Consider the following 17,710-nt stretch of genomic DNA (forward strand, 5'->3'; position numbering starts at 1 on the left):
ACAGGAAATGAGAATTTTGAAAGAGGGTTTGGAAAAGGAAACACAGAAATTTTGTGAAGAAAACGCCTTACAAAATAAATTTAGCAAAATAAGAAAAACATATAACTTCTTACAAAATAGATTTGACAAAAATGGAAAAAGAAAACAACTCCATAAAAACAGAGTTTGTGAAATGGGGGAAAAATTCATAGAACAAAACAACTCACTTAAAAATTCAATTGGCCAAATATAAAAAGAACTAAAAAGGTAACTGAAGGAAATAATTCACTAAAAATTAGAACTGAACAAATGGAAATAAATGATTCAATGAGATATCAAGAATCAGTCAAAACCAAAAAAAAGAAAAAAAATAGAAGAAAATATAAAATACTTTATTGGAAAAACAACTGATCTGGAAAATAGATCTAGAAGAGACAATTTAAGGATTATTGGTCTTCCTGAAAGCCATTGAAAAAAAGAGTCTAGACATTATATTTCAGGAAATCATCAAGAAAAACTTTCCTGATGTCCTAGAATCACAAGACATAATCCATTGAAACAATTCACCGATCACCTCCTGAAAGAGACCCCAAAATGAAAACTCCAAGGAATATTATAGCTAAATTTCAGAATTATTGGACCAAAGAAGTAATATTGCAAGGAGCCTGGAAGAAACAATTCAAATATCAAGGAGCCACAATCAAGATTACTGCAGGATCTAGCAGCTTCCAGCTTAAAGGATTGAAGGGCCTTGAATCTGATATTTTGAAAGGCAAAGGAACTTGGAATACAGCCAAGAACCAACTGTCCAGTTAAGTTTAGCATTATCTTTCAGGGAAGAAGATGGACATTCAATGATATAGATGAGTTTCATTTATTTCTGATGAAAAGATCAGAGCTAAACAAAAAATTTGATCTCCAAATACAGAACTCAAGAGAAGCATGAAAAGGTAAAGAGGAAAGAACTCTTGAGAACTATCTCTCTGTTATGGGTATATTTAGAGAATGCAGGTATGATTTTATTTTACTGTGATAATATAAAAGAGAAATTAGAGGTAGAAAGGGGATTGTAAAATGAGGGAAAATTACATCTCATGAAGAGGCAAAGAAGACCTATTATAATTGAGGGAAAGAAGGGAGTATGTGTGTGAATCTTACTTTCATCAGAGTTGGCTCAAAGGGAGAATATTAGATATATTTGGTTTCACAGAGAAAATTGTCTCACCATATAGGGAAGTGAGAGAGGAAAGGGGAAAGGAAAGGGGGAAACTAAAGGAAGGGAAAACAGAAGTAATAGGGGAAAGATATAAGAAAGAGGGAGGAGCTAAAAAGAGGGAGGGCTGGTTGAGGGAAGTGGTGGTTAGAAGCAAAATACTAGGGAGAGGGGAAAGCATAACTTGGGGTAAATAAGATGGCGGGAAATACAGAATTAGTCATTTTAACTGTGAATGTGAATGGGATGAATTCTCCCATAAAACGGAAGCAAATAGCAAAATGAATTAAAAGCCAGAATCCTACAATATGTTATTTAAAAGAAACACATTTAAAGCAGAATGATATATTTAGAGTAAAGGTAAAGGACTAGAGAGAATCTATTATGCTTCAGGTGAAGTTAAAAAAAAACAAAACAAAAAGTAGACGTAGTGATCCTGATCTCAGATCAAGCGAAAGCAAAAATAGATCTAATTAAAAGTGATAAGGAGGGAAACTATATTTTGCTAAAGGATACTATGTCAGGGGTCCTCAAACTTTTTAAATAGGAGGCCAGTTCACTGTCCCTCAGACTGTTGGAGGGCTGGACTATAGTAAAAACAAAAACTTTATTTTATGGGCCTTTAAATAAAGAAACTTCATGGCCCTGAGTGAGGGGGATAATTGTCCTCAGCTGCTGCATCTGGCCTGCAGGCTGTAGTTTGATGATCCCTGCCATAGATAATGAAGTAATATCAATACTAAACATATATGTACCAAATGATATAGTGTCCAAATTTACAGAGGAGAAGTTGAGAGAGCTGCAAGAAGAAGTAGACAGCAAAACTATACTAGTGGGCGATCTCAATCTTGTTCTCTCAGAATAAGATACATCAAAGCACAGAGAAGTTAAGGAGGAAAATAGAATTTTAGACAAGTTAGGATCTTTGGAGAAAATTGAATGCATACAGAAAGGAATACACTTTTTTCTTAGTGGTTCATGGAACCTGTACAAAAATTGATCATATATTAGGGCATAAAGACCTCAAAATTAAATGCAGAAAGGCAGAAATAGCAAATGCATTTTTTTTCAGATCATGATACAATAAAAATTACATGCAATAAAAGGCCAGGGGAAAATAGACCAAAAATTAATTGGAAACTAAATAAACTAATCCTAAAGAATGAATGGGTAAAATAACAAATCATAGACACAATCAATAATTTTATCCAAGAGGATGACAATAATGAGAAAACATAATTTGTGTGATGCTGTCAAAGCAGTTATTAGGGGAAATTTTATATTTCTAGATATACTTACTTGCATGAAAATGCAGAGATAGCAACTGTGATATCATAATTAAAGCTAGTATAGACAATTTAAAAAGATGAACAAAGAAACTACTATATGATGGGGTACCATGGGTAATGAAGTAATATCAAAACGAAATCTATATAAGCCAAATGATATAACATTCAAAGTTTTAAAGAAAATCTAAATGAATTACAGGTGGAAATAGATGACAGAACTATAAGAGTGGGGTACTTTAACCTCCCCCATCAGACTTAGATAAATCTAACCAAAAAATAAGAAAGAAATCAGGAAAATGAATAGAATCTTAAATAAGCTAGATATGATAGATATCTGGAGAGAATTGAATGAGAATAGAAAAGAATAAGCCTTTTTCTCAGTAGTTTATGGTATCTTTACAAAAGGTCTCTACGTATTAGAGATGAAAGGTATATAGTTAAGTGCAGAGAAGTAGAAATATTAAATGCATTCTTTTCATATAATAATGAAATATTAGTAATATTTAACAAGGGATCATGGAAACACAAATTAAAAATTCATTGGAGACAAAATGACTTAGTCTTAAGAAATGAGTGTGTTAAAGAGCAAGTCATAAAAACAATCATTTTATTAAAGAAAATGGAAATAATGAGACAACATGCCAAAACTTATAGAATGCAACAAAAGCAGTAATCAGAGGAAAACTATATCTCTAAACACTTATATCAATAAAAATAGAGAAAAAGCAAACCAATGAGTTGGTTATGCAATTCAAAAAACTAGAAAAACATTTAAAATCCCCAATTAAACACTAAATCAGAAATTCTAAAAATTAAAGGAGACAGTATAAAATTGAAAGTGCAAAAAGAGTGAGTTAAGAAATAAAAATAGGAGTTGGTTTTATGTGGGGGAAAAAACAATAAAATAGATAAAGCCTTGGTTAATATGATTTTTTAAAAAAGAAAACAAATTGCTAGTATCAAAAATGAAAAGAGCAAATATACCATTAATGAGAATGAAATTAAAGTAATTCTCAGGAATTATTTTGCTAAATTATATGCTAATAAATGTAACAATTTAAATGAAATGGAAGAATACTTTTAAAAACTTACCTGGATTAATAGAGAATACCTAAATAAATCTATTTTAGAAAAGAAAATTGAAAAAGACCATAAATTAATTTCCTAAGGAAAAAACATCAGAACAAGATGGATTTACCAGTAAGTTCTACCAAACATTTAGAGATCAACTAATTTTAATATTAAATTAGTTATTTGGAATAACAGACAAAGAAGGAATTCTACCAAACTTCTTTTATAAAACAAATATGGTGCTGATATCTAAACCAGGAAGAGCAAAAACAAAAAAGAAAATTATATACCAATAGCATTAAGGAATATAGATGCAAAAATCCTAAATAAAATACTATCCAGGAAACTGCAGTAATATTTCACAAAGATTATACATGCTGATCAAGTGGATTTTACATAGGAATACAGGGATGGTTTAACATAAGGAAATTTATTAACATAATTGATTACATCAAAGACAAAAGTAACAATCATATGATTATATCAATAGATTCAGTAAAAACTTTTGACAAAATGCAGTACTCATGCCTATTAAAAACACTTGAAAGTATAGGTGTAAGTGGATTTCTCCTTAAAATGATAAGAAGCATTATTTATAATGAGAATAAACTAGAAGTCTTTCCAATAATATCAGGAATGGGTATCAAAGACATCCATTATTACCAATATTATTCAATCTTTTATTTGAAATGCTAGCAGTAGCAATAAGAAAAGAAAAAGAAATTGAAGGAATCAGAATTGGAAATGAGGTAATATGATGATATACTTGAAAAATATTAGAGTTTTAACTAAATCTTAGTTGAACCAATGAATAATTTTAGCAAAGTAGCAAGATACAAAATAAACCCACATAAATTATCAGCATTTCTATGTATCACCAGCAAAGCCTTGTATGAATTAGTAAGAGATACCCCATTTAAAATAACTACAGTATAAAATAGCTAGAAGTATACCTTTTGCCTCATATTACCTTATCAGATTTATGGATAAACAAGTTTTGTGAGATGTACAATGGATAACTTTGGTTACATTGAATTCAGAAGGTTTTATACAAATAAAACCAATATAGCCAAGAAGAAAAGCAGAAAATGGGAGAAATTTTTATAGACAGTTTCTCAGGTAAAGATCTCACATCTCAAATATATAGAGAACTTTGTCAAATTTATAAGAATTCCCAAGTTGATATATATATGGTCCAAAGTATATGAACAGGAAGTTTTTCAAAGAAGAAATCAAAACTACATGGAAAAAATGATCTAAATCATTTATTAATTTAAAATGAAAATTAAAACAATTTTAAGACCTATTACATTGGCTAAAGTGATAGAAAGGTAAATAATAAATATTGGAAGAGATGTAGAAAAATAGGGATATTATTGCTGTTAAAACAACCATTTTGGAGAGCAATCTGGAATTTTTTGTAAAACAGTATCAAATTGTGTATACCCTTTGACCCTGCAATACTGCTACTAGGTCTATTCTCCTAGGTGATCAAGGAAAGGGAAAAGTACATATATATTATACAATGTTTATAGCAACTCTCTCTGTGGTGGCAAAAAAAATTTTTTTAATTAAAAAAAACTAAAAAAAGGTAAATTGAGCAAATGTCCATTAGGGAATGGCTAAATATTTAAACAAATTGTAGTATATGATTGTGATGGAATACTACTCTGCTGTAAGAAAAGACGAGCGGATTGATTTTTAGAAAAAAATTTAGAAAGACTTGCATGACGTAATGAAGTGTAAAATGAGCAGAACCAAGAGAACATTATTTGAGAACAAATTTGGCCATATTTTAAAGATTTTGATTTGTGGTATTTATAGTTTAATCTTCAAATTTTGTTCATTTCCTTTTGTAATTATAGTCTTACTTAATTCTAATTTTGCTAAATTATTTCTGAAATAGTATGTAAATGTTATATCATTTTCTATTTGCTCATTCTATTTGTCATTTTCTATTTGTCATTTTTGCATATGTAACTGTTTTTATGAAAGAAATTAAACTTTAAAAAATTATATTCCTTACTTTTTTCCATTTTATTTTCTCCAGACATCTGTTAATTCCAATTTGCTTTTTTTTAGTTCAATCCTAGTTTATTAAAATTTAAGAAACAATAAATGACTGTGTAGTCTATTCAAAGGGAATTTGTTGCCTTTCAGTAAGATATTGAATTACTTGATTCAGATCATTTTATGTCAATATTGTAATTGAAGTGAAGATGTTGACTCATTTTTGCTGCAGAGCATTTTAACTTTGTTTTGCTACCATTTTAAGTTCCTAATCACGATCCTAATCCTTTCCTAATGAGAGAAAAATGAAACATGTGCATGTTAATGACATTGGGGGGAAAACAGGAATAAACCTTAAAGGAAAGTAGGAAAAGAAAAAGTAATCAAAATATTAATAAACAAATTATGAATATAAAATGCAGAACAACATGAGAAGACATTAATTGATGACAGTAAATAGTATCATGGGAACAATATGTACAGTTAGTAAACCAATGTAAATGAAAAGATCAGTAAAGGAAAGTCAAACAGAATAATTTTTTTAAGTCATGATAATTCCAAAGAACAGATCATAGAATATAACCATGGGCTTTTGACAGAAGTAGAAGGCTACCAAGACAGAATGTCTCATACATTATTAAATATGGGGTTATTTTCATGTATTTTGCATTTGTCACTCATTTCTATAAAAAGAATTTTCCCCCTTCCAGACTGAACTCTTTTGTGACAAAGAAAACAAGCATAAACCTTAATACAGTGAAATCTGATCAAATATAAAAGTCTGCCTTAACAATTCCCTTGCCCACCTCTTTTCTGTGAGCAGAACGGAATGTTTTGTTAGTAATGATTGTTTTTGCTTAACTGGTTTTCTTAGTTATAAGTGAAGATTCACTTTTGGATTTGTGTCAAGGCGACTTAGGGTTAAGTTTATAAAAAATGAAATATGTGCATGTTAATGACATTGGGGGGGGGGAACAGGAATAAACCTTAAAGGAAAGTAGAAAAGAAAAAGTAATCAAAATATTAATAAACAAATAAAAAATTTCAATATAAAATTAAAAAGAAAAATCAGACCAAAAAGTGAAAGAAAAAACAAGCAAACAAACAACAATAAAAAAGGTGAAAATACTATGCTTTGATCCATATTCAGTCTCCGCTGTTCTCTATCTGAATATGGATGATTCTTTCTATCACAAGTCTATAAGAATTGCCTTGAATCACATTATTGTTGAAAAGAGTCAAGCCCATAACAGTTGATCATCATATGGTTTTTTTGTTGCTGTGTATAATGTTCTCTTGGTTCTACTCACTTTACTTATCATCAGCTCATGTAACTCTTTCTAGGCTTTTCTGAAATCAGTCTGCTCATAATTTCTTATAGAACAATAATATTCCATTACATTCATATACCATAATTTATTCAGCCATTCTTCAGATGATGGGCATTCACTCATTTTTCAGTTCCTTGCTACTACAGAAAAGACTGCTACAAACATTTTTGCACATGTGGATCCTTTTCCCTGCTTTATGATCTCTTTGGAGTATAGACCCAGTGAGACATAGCTGCATCAAAGATATGCAAAATTTGATAGCTCTTTGAGCAAAGTTCTGAATTGCTTTCTAGAATGGTTGAATCAGTTCACAATCCCACTAACAATGCATTAGTGTTCCAGCTTTCTCACATTCCCTCTAACATTTATCATTATTATTTCCAGTCATCTTAGCCAATCTAAGAGGTATGAAGTGGTGCCTCTAATCAATTTGCATTCCTCTAATCACTAGTAGTTTTGAAAATATTTTCATATGATTAGAAATGGCTTTAATTTAATCTTCTGAAAATTGTCTTCATATCCTTTGACCATTTATCAGGTATTGGCAAATGGCCTGTATTCTTAGAAATTTGAGTCATTTATCTCTATATTTTAGAAATGAGGCCTTTATCAAAAACATTGGATATAATTTTTTTCCTAGTTATTTGCTTCCTTTTAATATTGGCTGAATTGTTTTTGTTTGTACAAAACTTTTTTAATTTAATGAAATCAAAATTTTCCATTTTGCATTTCATAATGTTCTCTAGTTCTTCTTTGGCCATAAATTCTTCCCTTCTCCACATATCTGACCCATAGACTAACCCTTGCTTTACTTATTTACTTATAGTATCACCCATTATGTCTAAATAGGGTATTAGATATTGGTCAGTGCCTTGTTTCTGACATAGTATTTCCCAATTTTCTCAGAAATTTTTGTCAAATAATGAGTTGTCTTTCCAGAAGCTGGAGTCTTTGAGTTTATTAAACACTAGATTACTATAATCATTGACAATTGTCTCTTGTGAACCTAATCTATTCCACTGACCCACTACTCTGTTTCTTAGCCAGTACCAGATGGTTTTGATGACTGCTGCTTTATAATATAATTTTACTTCTGGTAGGCTAGGCCACCTTCCTTTGCATTTTTTTTTCATTACTTCCCTTAAAATTCTTGACCTTTTGTTCTTCCATATGAATTTTGTTATTATTTTTCTAGTTCTATAAAGTAATTTCTTGACAGTTTGATTGGTATGCCACTGAATAAGTAGATTAATTTTAGGTAGAATTGTCATTTTTATTATATTAGCTCAGCCTACCCATGAGCATTTGATATTTCTCTAATTGTTTAGATCTAACTTTGTGTAAAATACACAAAGTTTTATAGTTGTGTTCACATAATTCCTGTCTTTGTCTTGGTAGGTAGACTCCCAAATATTTTATATTATCTACAGTTATTTTAATTGGGATTTCTCTATCTCTTGCTACTGGACTCTGGTGGTAACTTATAGAAATGCTGATGATTTATGTGGGTTCATTTTATATCCTACAAGTTTGCTAAATTTGCTAATTTTTAGCAAGTTTTTTTAAAGACCATTAAAATTAACAAATCAATGACTAATGTAAATTTTTAAAAGGAGGGAAAGAGATAGATGGAAAGGGAGGAACACAAATTTCCCAAGAGGAACAAAATGTGATGGCTGTAATTAAGTAATATTATAAAATCAGGTGATATTAAATTTAGCTGTGTGTAGATAGGTATTTGCAAAAATGTAAATTATTGAGGGCAATGAGGTGGCACAGACTTCTGTACAGCCCTGGACAAGCTGAATCAAAATCTGGTCTCAGATTCTTGACTTTTGATTAGCTATGTGACTCTGGACCAGTCTTTTAACCTCAGTTGCCTCATTCTTCCCCCAAAAAACATTATGTGTTTGTCTGTTGTCCAAATTAACAAAACAATAAATAGACAATTTGAACTAATTTTAGAAGAAGCATATCTCCCTCTTCAAGTCATTAATGAAGTCATAAAAAGTAGCTAAAGAGAAGATACAAATGGATACATAAGTTAGACAAAGAGTAACACCATAAATTAAAGAAGGAAGGAAATTATAATCTTTTAGATCTATGGGTAAAAAAAGAATTTATGGTCAGACAAGGAATAGGGAAAATTACAGAAGACAAAACAGACAACTTTGACTATATAAAATTGAAGTTAGTGCACACAAAAAAATAATGCATCTAAAATGGGAAGTCAAGCAAGTTTCTCTGATAAGGGTCTCATTTACCAGAAATATAAGGAACTGATTCAAATTTATAAGAATCAGAATCATTTCTCAGTAGATAATGGCCAAAGAAAATGAACAGTCACTTTGCAAAGAGAGAATTACAAATTATGAATAGCAATGATCAAGCTTACTTCTCACCTCCTAATAGAACCCTGAGTATCTCCTAATTGACTCTGAGCTGTAGAGGTGTTCTGTAGCTGTGGAGCCCCCACCAACTGACTCAGAAATCAGACAAAAAGATGCAATGGAAGAAGCCATTGCTTATCTTTCTCACCATACTGTTGTTAGTCTTTTTATTCTGCCCAAAATTTTCCTTATAGGGTCAAGGCTAAGACTGGAGAGTTTGATGCCTCAAAAGCTCAATTTGAAAAGTATAAATGTTGTTGTAAATGTTTTGTACTACTTTTGATAGTCCAGGTTGGGATATAAGGTATGCTTAGGGAACACGTCACCATAAGGTTATTTGCTGACCGAGACTGTGATAAGTCTCTAAGCTTTTGAAATCACTAATGATAATAACTGTAGTTAAAGTCTATCTAGAGGTTTCTACATTAAATGTTGAGAACATAGACTAATTCTTTTGAGTGTTGAGTTTGTGTCTAAAGACAGGTCTAGGGGCAGCAAGGTGGCTCACTTGATAAATTGCTGAGTCTTGGATCAGGAAAACCTGAATTCAAGTGTGACCTCAGACACTTACTAGCTGTATGACCTGGACAAATCACTTAACTCCATTTGCCTGAGTTGCTCCATCAGCTGGGAAAGAAAATAGAAAACTACTTCAGTATCTTGGCAGAGAAAATTCCAAATATGATTACAGAAGAACTACTGAAGAACAAAAAGAAGAGGCTTAGAAGTCCCCTAGCTATACCCAAACAGCGTCACTTACTTTAGGGAACTAGAAACCCTGAGAGGGTTTTAGAGGTCTGCAAGATAGAAAGAGAGGGCGGGCTAGGGAAGATGGAAGAAAATAAGACTAGGGATGGAGATGAGGAAAAAAACAAACCTGGCTCCAGAGACAGGAGCTTCACTCAACCATCTTGGCACCCAGCAGAGTGTTCAAGACTAGTTCCTTCTTAGGTTGCTTAGTGCTTTCTGTGGTAGACTTTTTTTTTCAGTTGCTTGTTGGGAATTGGCAGTACTCCCTGTTAAGAACTTCAGATGGATATAGGGCATGTGCTGATCCCTATCTCTGAAGCTGGGCTATTTAATGAATGCCCTAAGAACTAGAAATTTAGCCCTTTTCTGAAAGGTCAAAGGAAGACTGTTTTGTACTTTGTTTCAAGACAGGGATTGGGGGGGAAGAGGATGACTTTTGTCTGATTTTGTCAGAGAGGAAAACTGTTCTCCAACCAAAAAGTAGCCCTTTGTCCTGGGAGGTGCAAGTACTGGTTTTCTTTGCTTGTATTTGTTTGTTCTCCTGAAGGCTCATTGCTAAGCCAATATACAAAAGAAGAGGGAGAGTGGGCAGGAGAACACTGACTACTGTTCCCAAGAATGTCTTAGTACTGTGTCTTTTGAAAAAAAAAAAAATCCCAATGTACTGGGGTTTTTCTAATTCCACATCATATATCCATGTGAAATATGTCTTGGAACTGTTTAGTTACTGAGCATATTGGATTGAATATGACATCAAGTACCCTAAGAATTTCCCACTTCTTCCTCTTCTCACTTATCTTTATCTTCCCTAATGACATACAGACATAAAACATATAGCAGCCAGCTGCATGCACATTTGCATATATGTTTGAAGACATGGGGACTGGAATCCTCACTAAATGTCTGAAACAAGGGGGATAATGGGGTGCCTCTTAATAGAATGTACCAAGATGATTTTGATAAACTGTCAAAGTGAAGTCTTCCTTTGTTTTTTTTACAGTGGGACCTGGTCTGTGAGGATGACTGGAAAGCTCCATTAACTACCTCCTTATTTTTTGTGGGTGTGCTTGTCGGATCCTTTATTTCAGGACAGCTCTCAGACAAGTAAAGTATATCTATCTACCAGCTCTGAAGCAATTAGCTATCTCTCTTTGCTGCTCAGTTGTGCTCAGTGTGAAGTACTATCAAACAGCAGGACTTGTATAGTCTGCTTCCAGTGAAGAAGTCCTTAACCTCTCCCATAGACTCCACTCTAAGCATCTTTTCTTCATTTTCCCATGATAAGAAACATTTTCAACCGAGACTCAAATGACAAAGATAGAAGGAGTATGTTGAGTTGCTTCCTTAGGCCTGAGAGTTCTATTTTTAAAGTCTAGCTTTGTTTTTGCTAGCAAGTTCCACTGTAAAGCTGGATAGATATCTAACCTCAGGAAGTTAATGAAAATCAAAATGTGTAAGGCCTGAACTATTCAAAGGGTTTGTTTATAAAACCCAGTAGACAAGCAGCATTTTCTTTTGTTTGTATACTCCCAAAATATCTGTGCCTGATTTTTATTCCTTCACTTTCTTCTAGGAATTTGTGAGATCAGTGAGGGTAGGGGGAATAAAGAGAGAAGATTACCGATATAGATAAAATGAAACAAAACCCTCTATCTTCAAGCGACGTCAGAACCTTGCTTATATTGCAACCTCTGCATTCTCACAGCATATATCTAACTGACAAATGAGTAGGTCCTATTTATAAGAGATGTCACTTGTAGTCAGAGATTGGATAATTGGTATAATACTGATTAGTGCTAGAGACATTTTACCTCCATTATGTTTCTTGTACCTCTTTAGTATTTGCCATAAAGTAGTATTGTGAAGTGGAAATAAAAGTACCAGGAGTGAAATAGATTTGAGAGAGCATAATAGTTCAATTGACACAAAGAAATTGTATCATAGGCATCCATCATAAGTTACAAAGGTTTGCTGTTTTATTTTACATGATTAGCTACATGGGTCCAAAAATGCCTAAGCCAAGGCAATCACACTAAATGAGCAGTTTGCTTTTAGGGGACACAGCTTCTTATAGCTAAGGGGAATAGAGGCAAGATTTAGGTAGTAAGGAGAGGAACTAGGGAAAGATGGAGAAAGGTCAGGCAAGGATCAAGGAGGAACCAGATGGAACCCATTTGGCTTTTCAAGTCCCAGAACTGTCTAAAGATATGCTAATCAAGATAGTCTCAGCGATTGAATGAAAAAGTCAGGTGAGCTCTAGCTTTTCATCATTCTCTGCTTAACAAAATAGTTTAGGAAACTGACCTGATTATAATTTATAAAGGAGCAAAATGGGCTCATTTTAGCAGTTCCTGAGTTTAAGGTTCACGTCATTGGCCAAAGGCCATCTCTTATATGAAATCTTCCCACCCAGATCTTCTCTTCAAATTTTCTAGGTGCCCTTACCTGGAAAAAAAAATCAGATTTAGAGAATAATGGCTTTGAGTAATCATAGTCTTTCTGAGTAAAGGATTTTTGGATCTTACAGGATGAATATATGAAAAGCTCTTCTTTATAGGAAGGGCTTCTGCTTGAAGGACAACTAGATCTTAGAGTCTATAAAGTTATCAAAGGGATCAGGATGATAAGGCTATATATTATGCTTCTACTATCATTCATTTCAATTACTTTCCTACTGACTATTTTGGGCTTTGAGATTGCTTTTCTGTGGAAGAAGCATAAAAAGAAAAAAATTTTTCCTTAGAAATAAAACATCCGTAGGTTGTGGAACAAAGATAAGATTAGTTGAAATTATATAAATATTTTTATATTGATGAGAGTTACAAGAGAAAGCTGTGAGTTTTTTCTAATGAAGGTATTCTCTAGGTTAACTTAGATGACTTCTGAGATTTCTTCCAATTCCAAAATGCTATGAAAGCTAATGTTTGTTTCTCACTAGAATTGGCTTCTTTTAAGGCATCATGCAAAGGTAAAGAAAGAAAAATTCGTGCAATCTTCTTTAAACAAGATTAAGTGAAGATAACAATTGAAGACAGTGACAATTTCTAAAATATGGAATGCCCATATCTCAGCCATACCAATGGCTGTTATTAATCAACAGGATACTCCCTCCTGACTATGGGCAATGGATTTCCTGGCTTCAATCACATCAAGGTCCCAAAGTATCTAGGCAGAGGGCTAGGAGCATAGTTTTCATTTCAATCACTAGACTCCTTGATGCAAAAAAGGTTAGGATGACAAGCTGTTTCTAGCATCACGAGCCGAATCTGCACATGGAATGCATTTTCTCACAAAAACAATATTGATATTTTAACTAGATTCTTGATTAAATAAATTTATATGGGCTGACCTGGGATTCTAACACTTAGATCCCTGTTTCTCCGGGAAAATACATTCCAAATGCCAAGCAACTTGCAAATTTTGAGAATACAACCAGTTCATAAGTTAAGGAGTGGAAAATGTACTGTGGAAAAGAGTGCTAGATTTGATGGCAGAATAATTGCCAAAGCCCAGAACTACTATTTACTAACTACCTGTGTCATCTCTTTCTCCAGCATCCTATGTAAAATGAGGTGTTTCAACCCAGATGATCTCTAAAGTCCTTCTAGCTCTAGCTGATCCTAATTCTCTAGAATATCTTGTAAGTTGTTAGTAAAGCAGTTGGAAAAGGCAGACTAGTACCTTTAAGTACAGCAAGTTTAATTATCATTTTGAATGAACACTTTGTTCATGCAGTCACTTTGTAAGTAGGCCAAAATGTAAGCTCTTTCTCTACAAAATAAATGATCCCAAATTTAAGAATGATTTAAATCTACATTGGCAGAGATTTGAATCTATTATATATGGGTGTGTGTATATATATATGTACAAATATATGTTCTATATATTTTTTAATGGAACAGTAAAAGGACAGAAGATATAGTTTGATATTTAGTGTTGAATTTTCTTGAAACAAGTTGTAGGTATGTATGTATTTTTCCAAAGCTTAAAAGTTTATCTCTTTAGAATTGGATATTATTAGGCATTGTTTATCCAAGACAGTGGGTTCCCTGGACTACTTTCTCTTTTTTGCTTTTCAATATTTTTTTGCTTCTTAGAATTTCTCCTCTAGGAAGGACTAAGAAAGGGAAAAGAGATAAAAAGCAAACCAGTTTAGCTAGGTAGATTGGGTTTAAGAGAAGAAAATGTTGTTCTTTTGACAGAAATTAAGAAAGTTTTGCTTTTTCCATGCTGTCCCCAGGCTTTCAATTCTAAGGGGAAAACCTACAAGATTAGCTGTCATGTTAGCCCACTTTGGACTGGTTCCAGGTGACATTCTAGATCTTTTTTTGGTACTTCTTTTTTACCTGCTCTGTGAAGTGGAAGACAAAACTGGAAGTCATCCTATATAACTTTCAAATGAACAAAGACTCAGTTTATAAAAACCACAATGTTTTTAATCTAACTCTTTCTCAGGCTTTTTCTAGCCAGTTCAGTCTAAAGTCCTTAATATTCTAGCCAGAAGAAATTAACCCTGCTCCTTAGGGTAGATTTTTTTAAAATCTGGCTTTGCCTAAATGCTAGGAATAAGTAAATATGATTATGTGGTATTTTATAGGAGTTGCATCTAATATGTGGAGTCATGTGGACAAAAGGTACAAATGAATCAAGGATTGAGAAGATAGTGGTAATATTTTACAATAGGAGGTATTTCTTCAGGACTACTAAAAGACTACCTCAAATTCCTGAGTGTCCATTTGGATTAAAAAAGACTCCATGATCAGAAATAGATTCCTTGGCAACCATTTTTGTTTGTGAAAGGGAGCTAGTTAAGCTTTAAATAGTAGAAAGGACCCTGGAATTGACGTTGGAATTAGGAATTCTGGCTTTGAGTCCTGGTTTGCCATTTCCTACTATGTAAATCTTACAAAATTACTTCTTTGTACCTCAGGGTACAAATGGGGTCATTTCAACTGTCAAATGGGGTAAAATCTATACTTCCTCATAAAGTTATGAGGAAAATGCTTTACAAACTGTAAAAATGTCATGGAAATGGAAGTTATTCATCAATTTGGAGTAGGAAAGACAAATGAGAAGTCCTAAAGACTTTCTTGAGGTTTCCTTTTCATTCTTTTATGTCGTTTCCAGCAGTCTAGCCTGACCACAACCAGAAGCTCATTGCTAGTATTTGTCTTCTTTATTGAAAACAGTTGTAATGAAAACCTTACAGAATTATGGAGGTATAGTGGCCATTCTGTAGAGGTGCAGTCCCAAAGCAGTGTCTTAGCTAAAGAGTATAATTTTGAGGATCGTCATTTCTCTAGCTGCTAAAATATTTCTGGTGACCAAAATCCTCCAAAAAGGGATTACAGATATAATTTTATGCTGTCATCATTCAGTATCTCATCCTCTCACATTAAAGGGAAACTGGTGGAGGCAATATAATGATTTTGCCTCAAAGTGCACATGAATTCCAGATCTTCTGAACTTACGAAGAAAATTCTATTTCCTTCTTTGAAGATTACAAAGCTATGGGTGAGGGCCTGGAGAATTTAAAATTTTAAAACTCTATTTTCCTCATTAGTGTCAATCAAAAGTAAGGGTTCCCAAGGAAGAAAAAAGTAAAACTTTGAGAAATAAAATGAGATGATGGCATTTGAGAATAAGATTCAGTTTTCTGCACTGTGGTTGAAGTATAGGAATGATGGAATCTTGACCAGTGTATCTGCTGAAAGTTAATTTTTAAAATGTATTTGTTTAAAGATTTGTGAATCTGATGTGGAGGACTTCAAATGGAGAAAGGAAAAACAATTTACTTACATCCATTTGCCCCATCCAGATACCTAAGGAAGACAATTAACAATGGAAAGGATTGATAACTCACAATGGACAACATGTAGGAAAGAGAAGCTATAATTTAGAAAATCAAAACTAAATACATACTCAAAACATTACAAGTGAAAATATAAATTAGAGAGCATAAATCAAGAAAATATAGTCAATATCATAGTAATTTGGGGAATATTTTAAGACTTGTTGTGATGTTGATTGCAATATGACTCAGATTAAAGATGAGATTAAATAACATTATTAAGAAGATATTCCCATGTGAGAAACTTCAGGAAGTATAGTACAGAACATTTGAGTGAGAATCAGTGCAGGAAGAAATAAAAATAATATAGTTGGAAGTAGATGACAGATTTCTCATCCAAACAAATTCAGGATAAATTTGTGGCATAGTAGGTTGCTTGAGCTCATGTTTGCTAAATCAGAACATCTAAGAAATTCTTAACTCATCTTTTGAGAAAATGGTGATATTGGAGAAACAAAGATACCCCTTCAACTCTCCTTAACACCTCATGGGGCTTATAAATGTTCCAATTTAATTAGAAATAAGAATACCCTCTATGATCCTCTACCCTGCCTGGAATAATACACAAAAGGACCTTTAGAATCCTGAAGTATTCCATTAGCTCTTAGTAGGAGGAACAGGAGGAAGGTTCTCTAGGCATGAAGGTGATACACTAAATAGAGCCCCAGAATCAGAGTCAGGAGAATCTAAGTCCAATCTAGCTAGCCTCAAACAGTATCTGTGTGACCTTGTACACGTTACTTAACTTCTGTCTGCCTCAATTTCGTCATCTGTAAAATGGAGATAATAATAGTACTTACCTCTCAAGAGTTGTGAGGATCAAAGAAATAAATGCCTGAAAATTAAACTGGTCCAGATAGAAAACAATTCAGTAAGGGACAAAATTTACAATACAATCAAAAGATTGGAGGAGGGAAAACAAAATAAAATCTATTAAATATCTAAAAAAAACCCAAAATACTTGTAAAAGTGCCTGGCACATAGGAAGTGCTTAATAATTGCCTTTTTTTTTTTTTTTTTTTTTTTTAGAGAAAGAGCCTGATTGGGGGAGGAGAGAGGAAGGGCCTGGTGCTTTGGGGCAAGAAAGAGCCCTTAGGTCAAGAGGAGTCATGTAATAACCCCAGTATCACTAAAGGAAATGCCTAGTCTTGGATACCATATTTAGCACCAAGAATATCCATGCCATTCAGTGGCAGGACCTGGACCAAATACAGAACCCCTTACCTAGATATTGAAAATTGAGATGGTCAAACAAAGCAAACTCCAGATGCTATGAGGAAATGCCTTTTTTTAAGAAATGCCCAAGGAAGGGCTTTCCTTTGAGGAAGACAGCTATCCTACAAAAAATACAAACCAAACCTCAAAAAATATGTCCAGGATGAAAAAAATTACAAAAATTAATGAAATAGCTGGAAGAAATTAAACGGGATACAAAATAGACTAGCCAAAGGAGAGCGAATGGAAATGAGAACTGCTGTCTTAGAACAGATAGTGGAAAAACTCACTCAAGAAATAAAGGTCCTGAGAATGGACATGGACCAGATAGAAAACTGCCATTAAATAAGAAAAGAAATGTTACAATAAAATAAAAAAACTGGAGAAAAAGGAAAATCAAATAAATTATATATATTTTAAAAACTTGTCTGGAAAACAGATAAAGTAATTAAAAACTATAGTCAAAAATAGCCTGGACACCAACTTTCAAGAAATTGAAAATGAAAACTCCCCAGAACCAGAAAGCAACCTGAAAAAAATTTATTGGTCTCCTATAAGAGACTCCCAAACAAAAATTTCTAGGAATATCATAATCAAAATCCAGAACTCCC

The 17,710-nt window shown here is 33.0% G+C and overlaps 1 protein-coding gene across 2 annotated transcripts in view; it reads left to right on the top strand.

The window, feature by feature from the left end:
* Positions 1 to 17,710, top strand: part of LOC127549844 (solute carrier family 22 member 5-like) — a 67,117-nt gene that overhangs the window by 13,322 nt on the left and 36,085 nt on the right. For both annotated transcript variants that reach the window (XM_051978230.1, XM_051978229.1), the window contains exon 2: positions 11,034 to 11,137. In XM_051978230.1, the coding sequence (XP_051834190.1) occupies positions 11,034 to 11,137 (104 nt within the window). The remainder of the gene's footprint in view (positions 1 to 11,033; positions 11,138 to 17,710) is intronic.

This window comes from Antechinus flavipes, chromosome 2, assembly GCF_016432865.1.
Source record: "Antechinus flavipes isolate AdamAnt ecotype Samford, QLD, Australia chromosome 2, AdamAnt_v2, whole genome shotgun sequence".
Taxonomy (NCBI): Eukaryota; Metazoa; Chordata; class Mammalia; order Dasyuromorphia; family Dasyuridae; genus Antechinus; species Antechinus flavipes.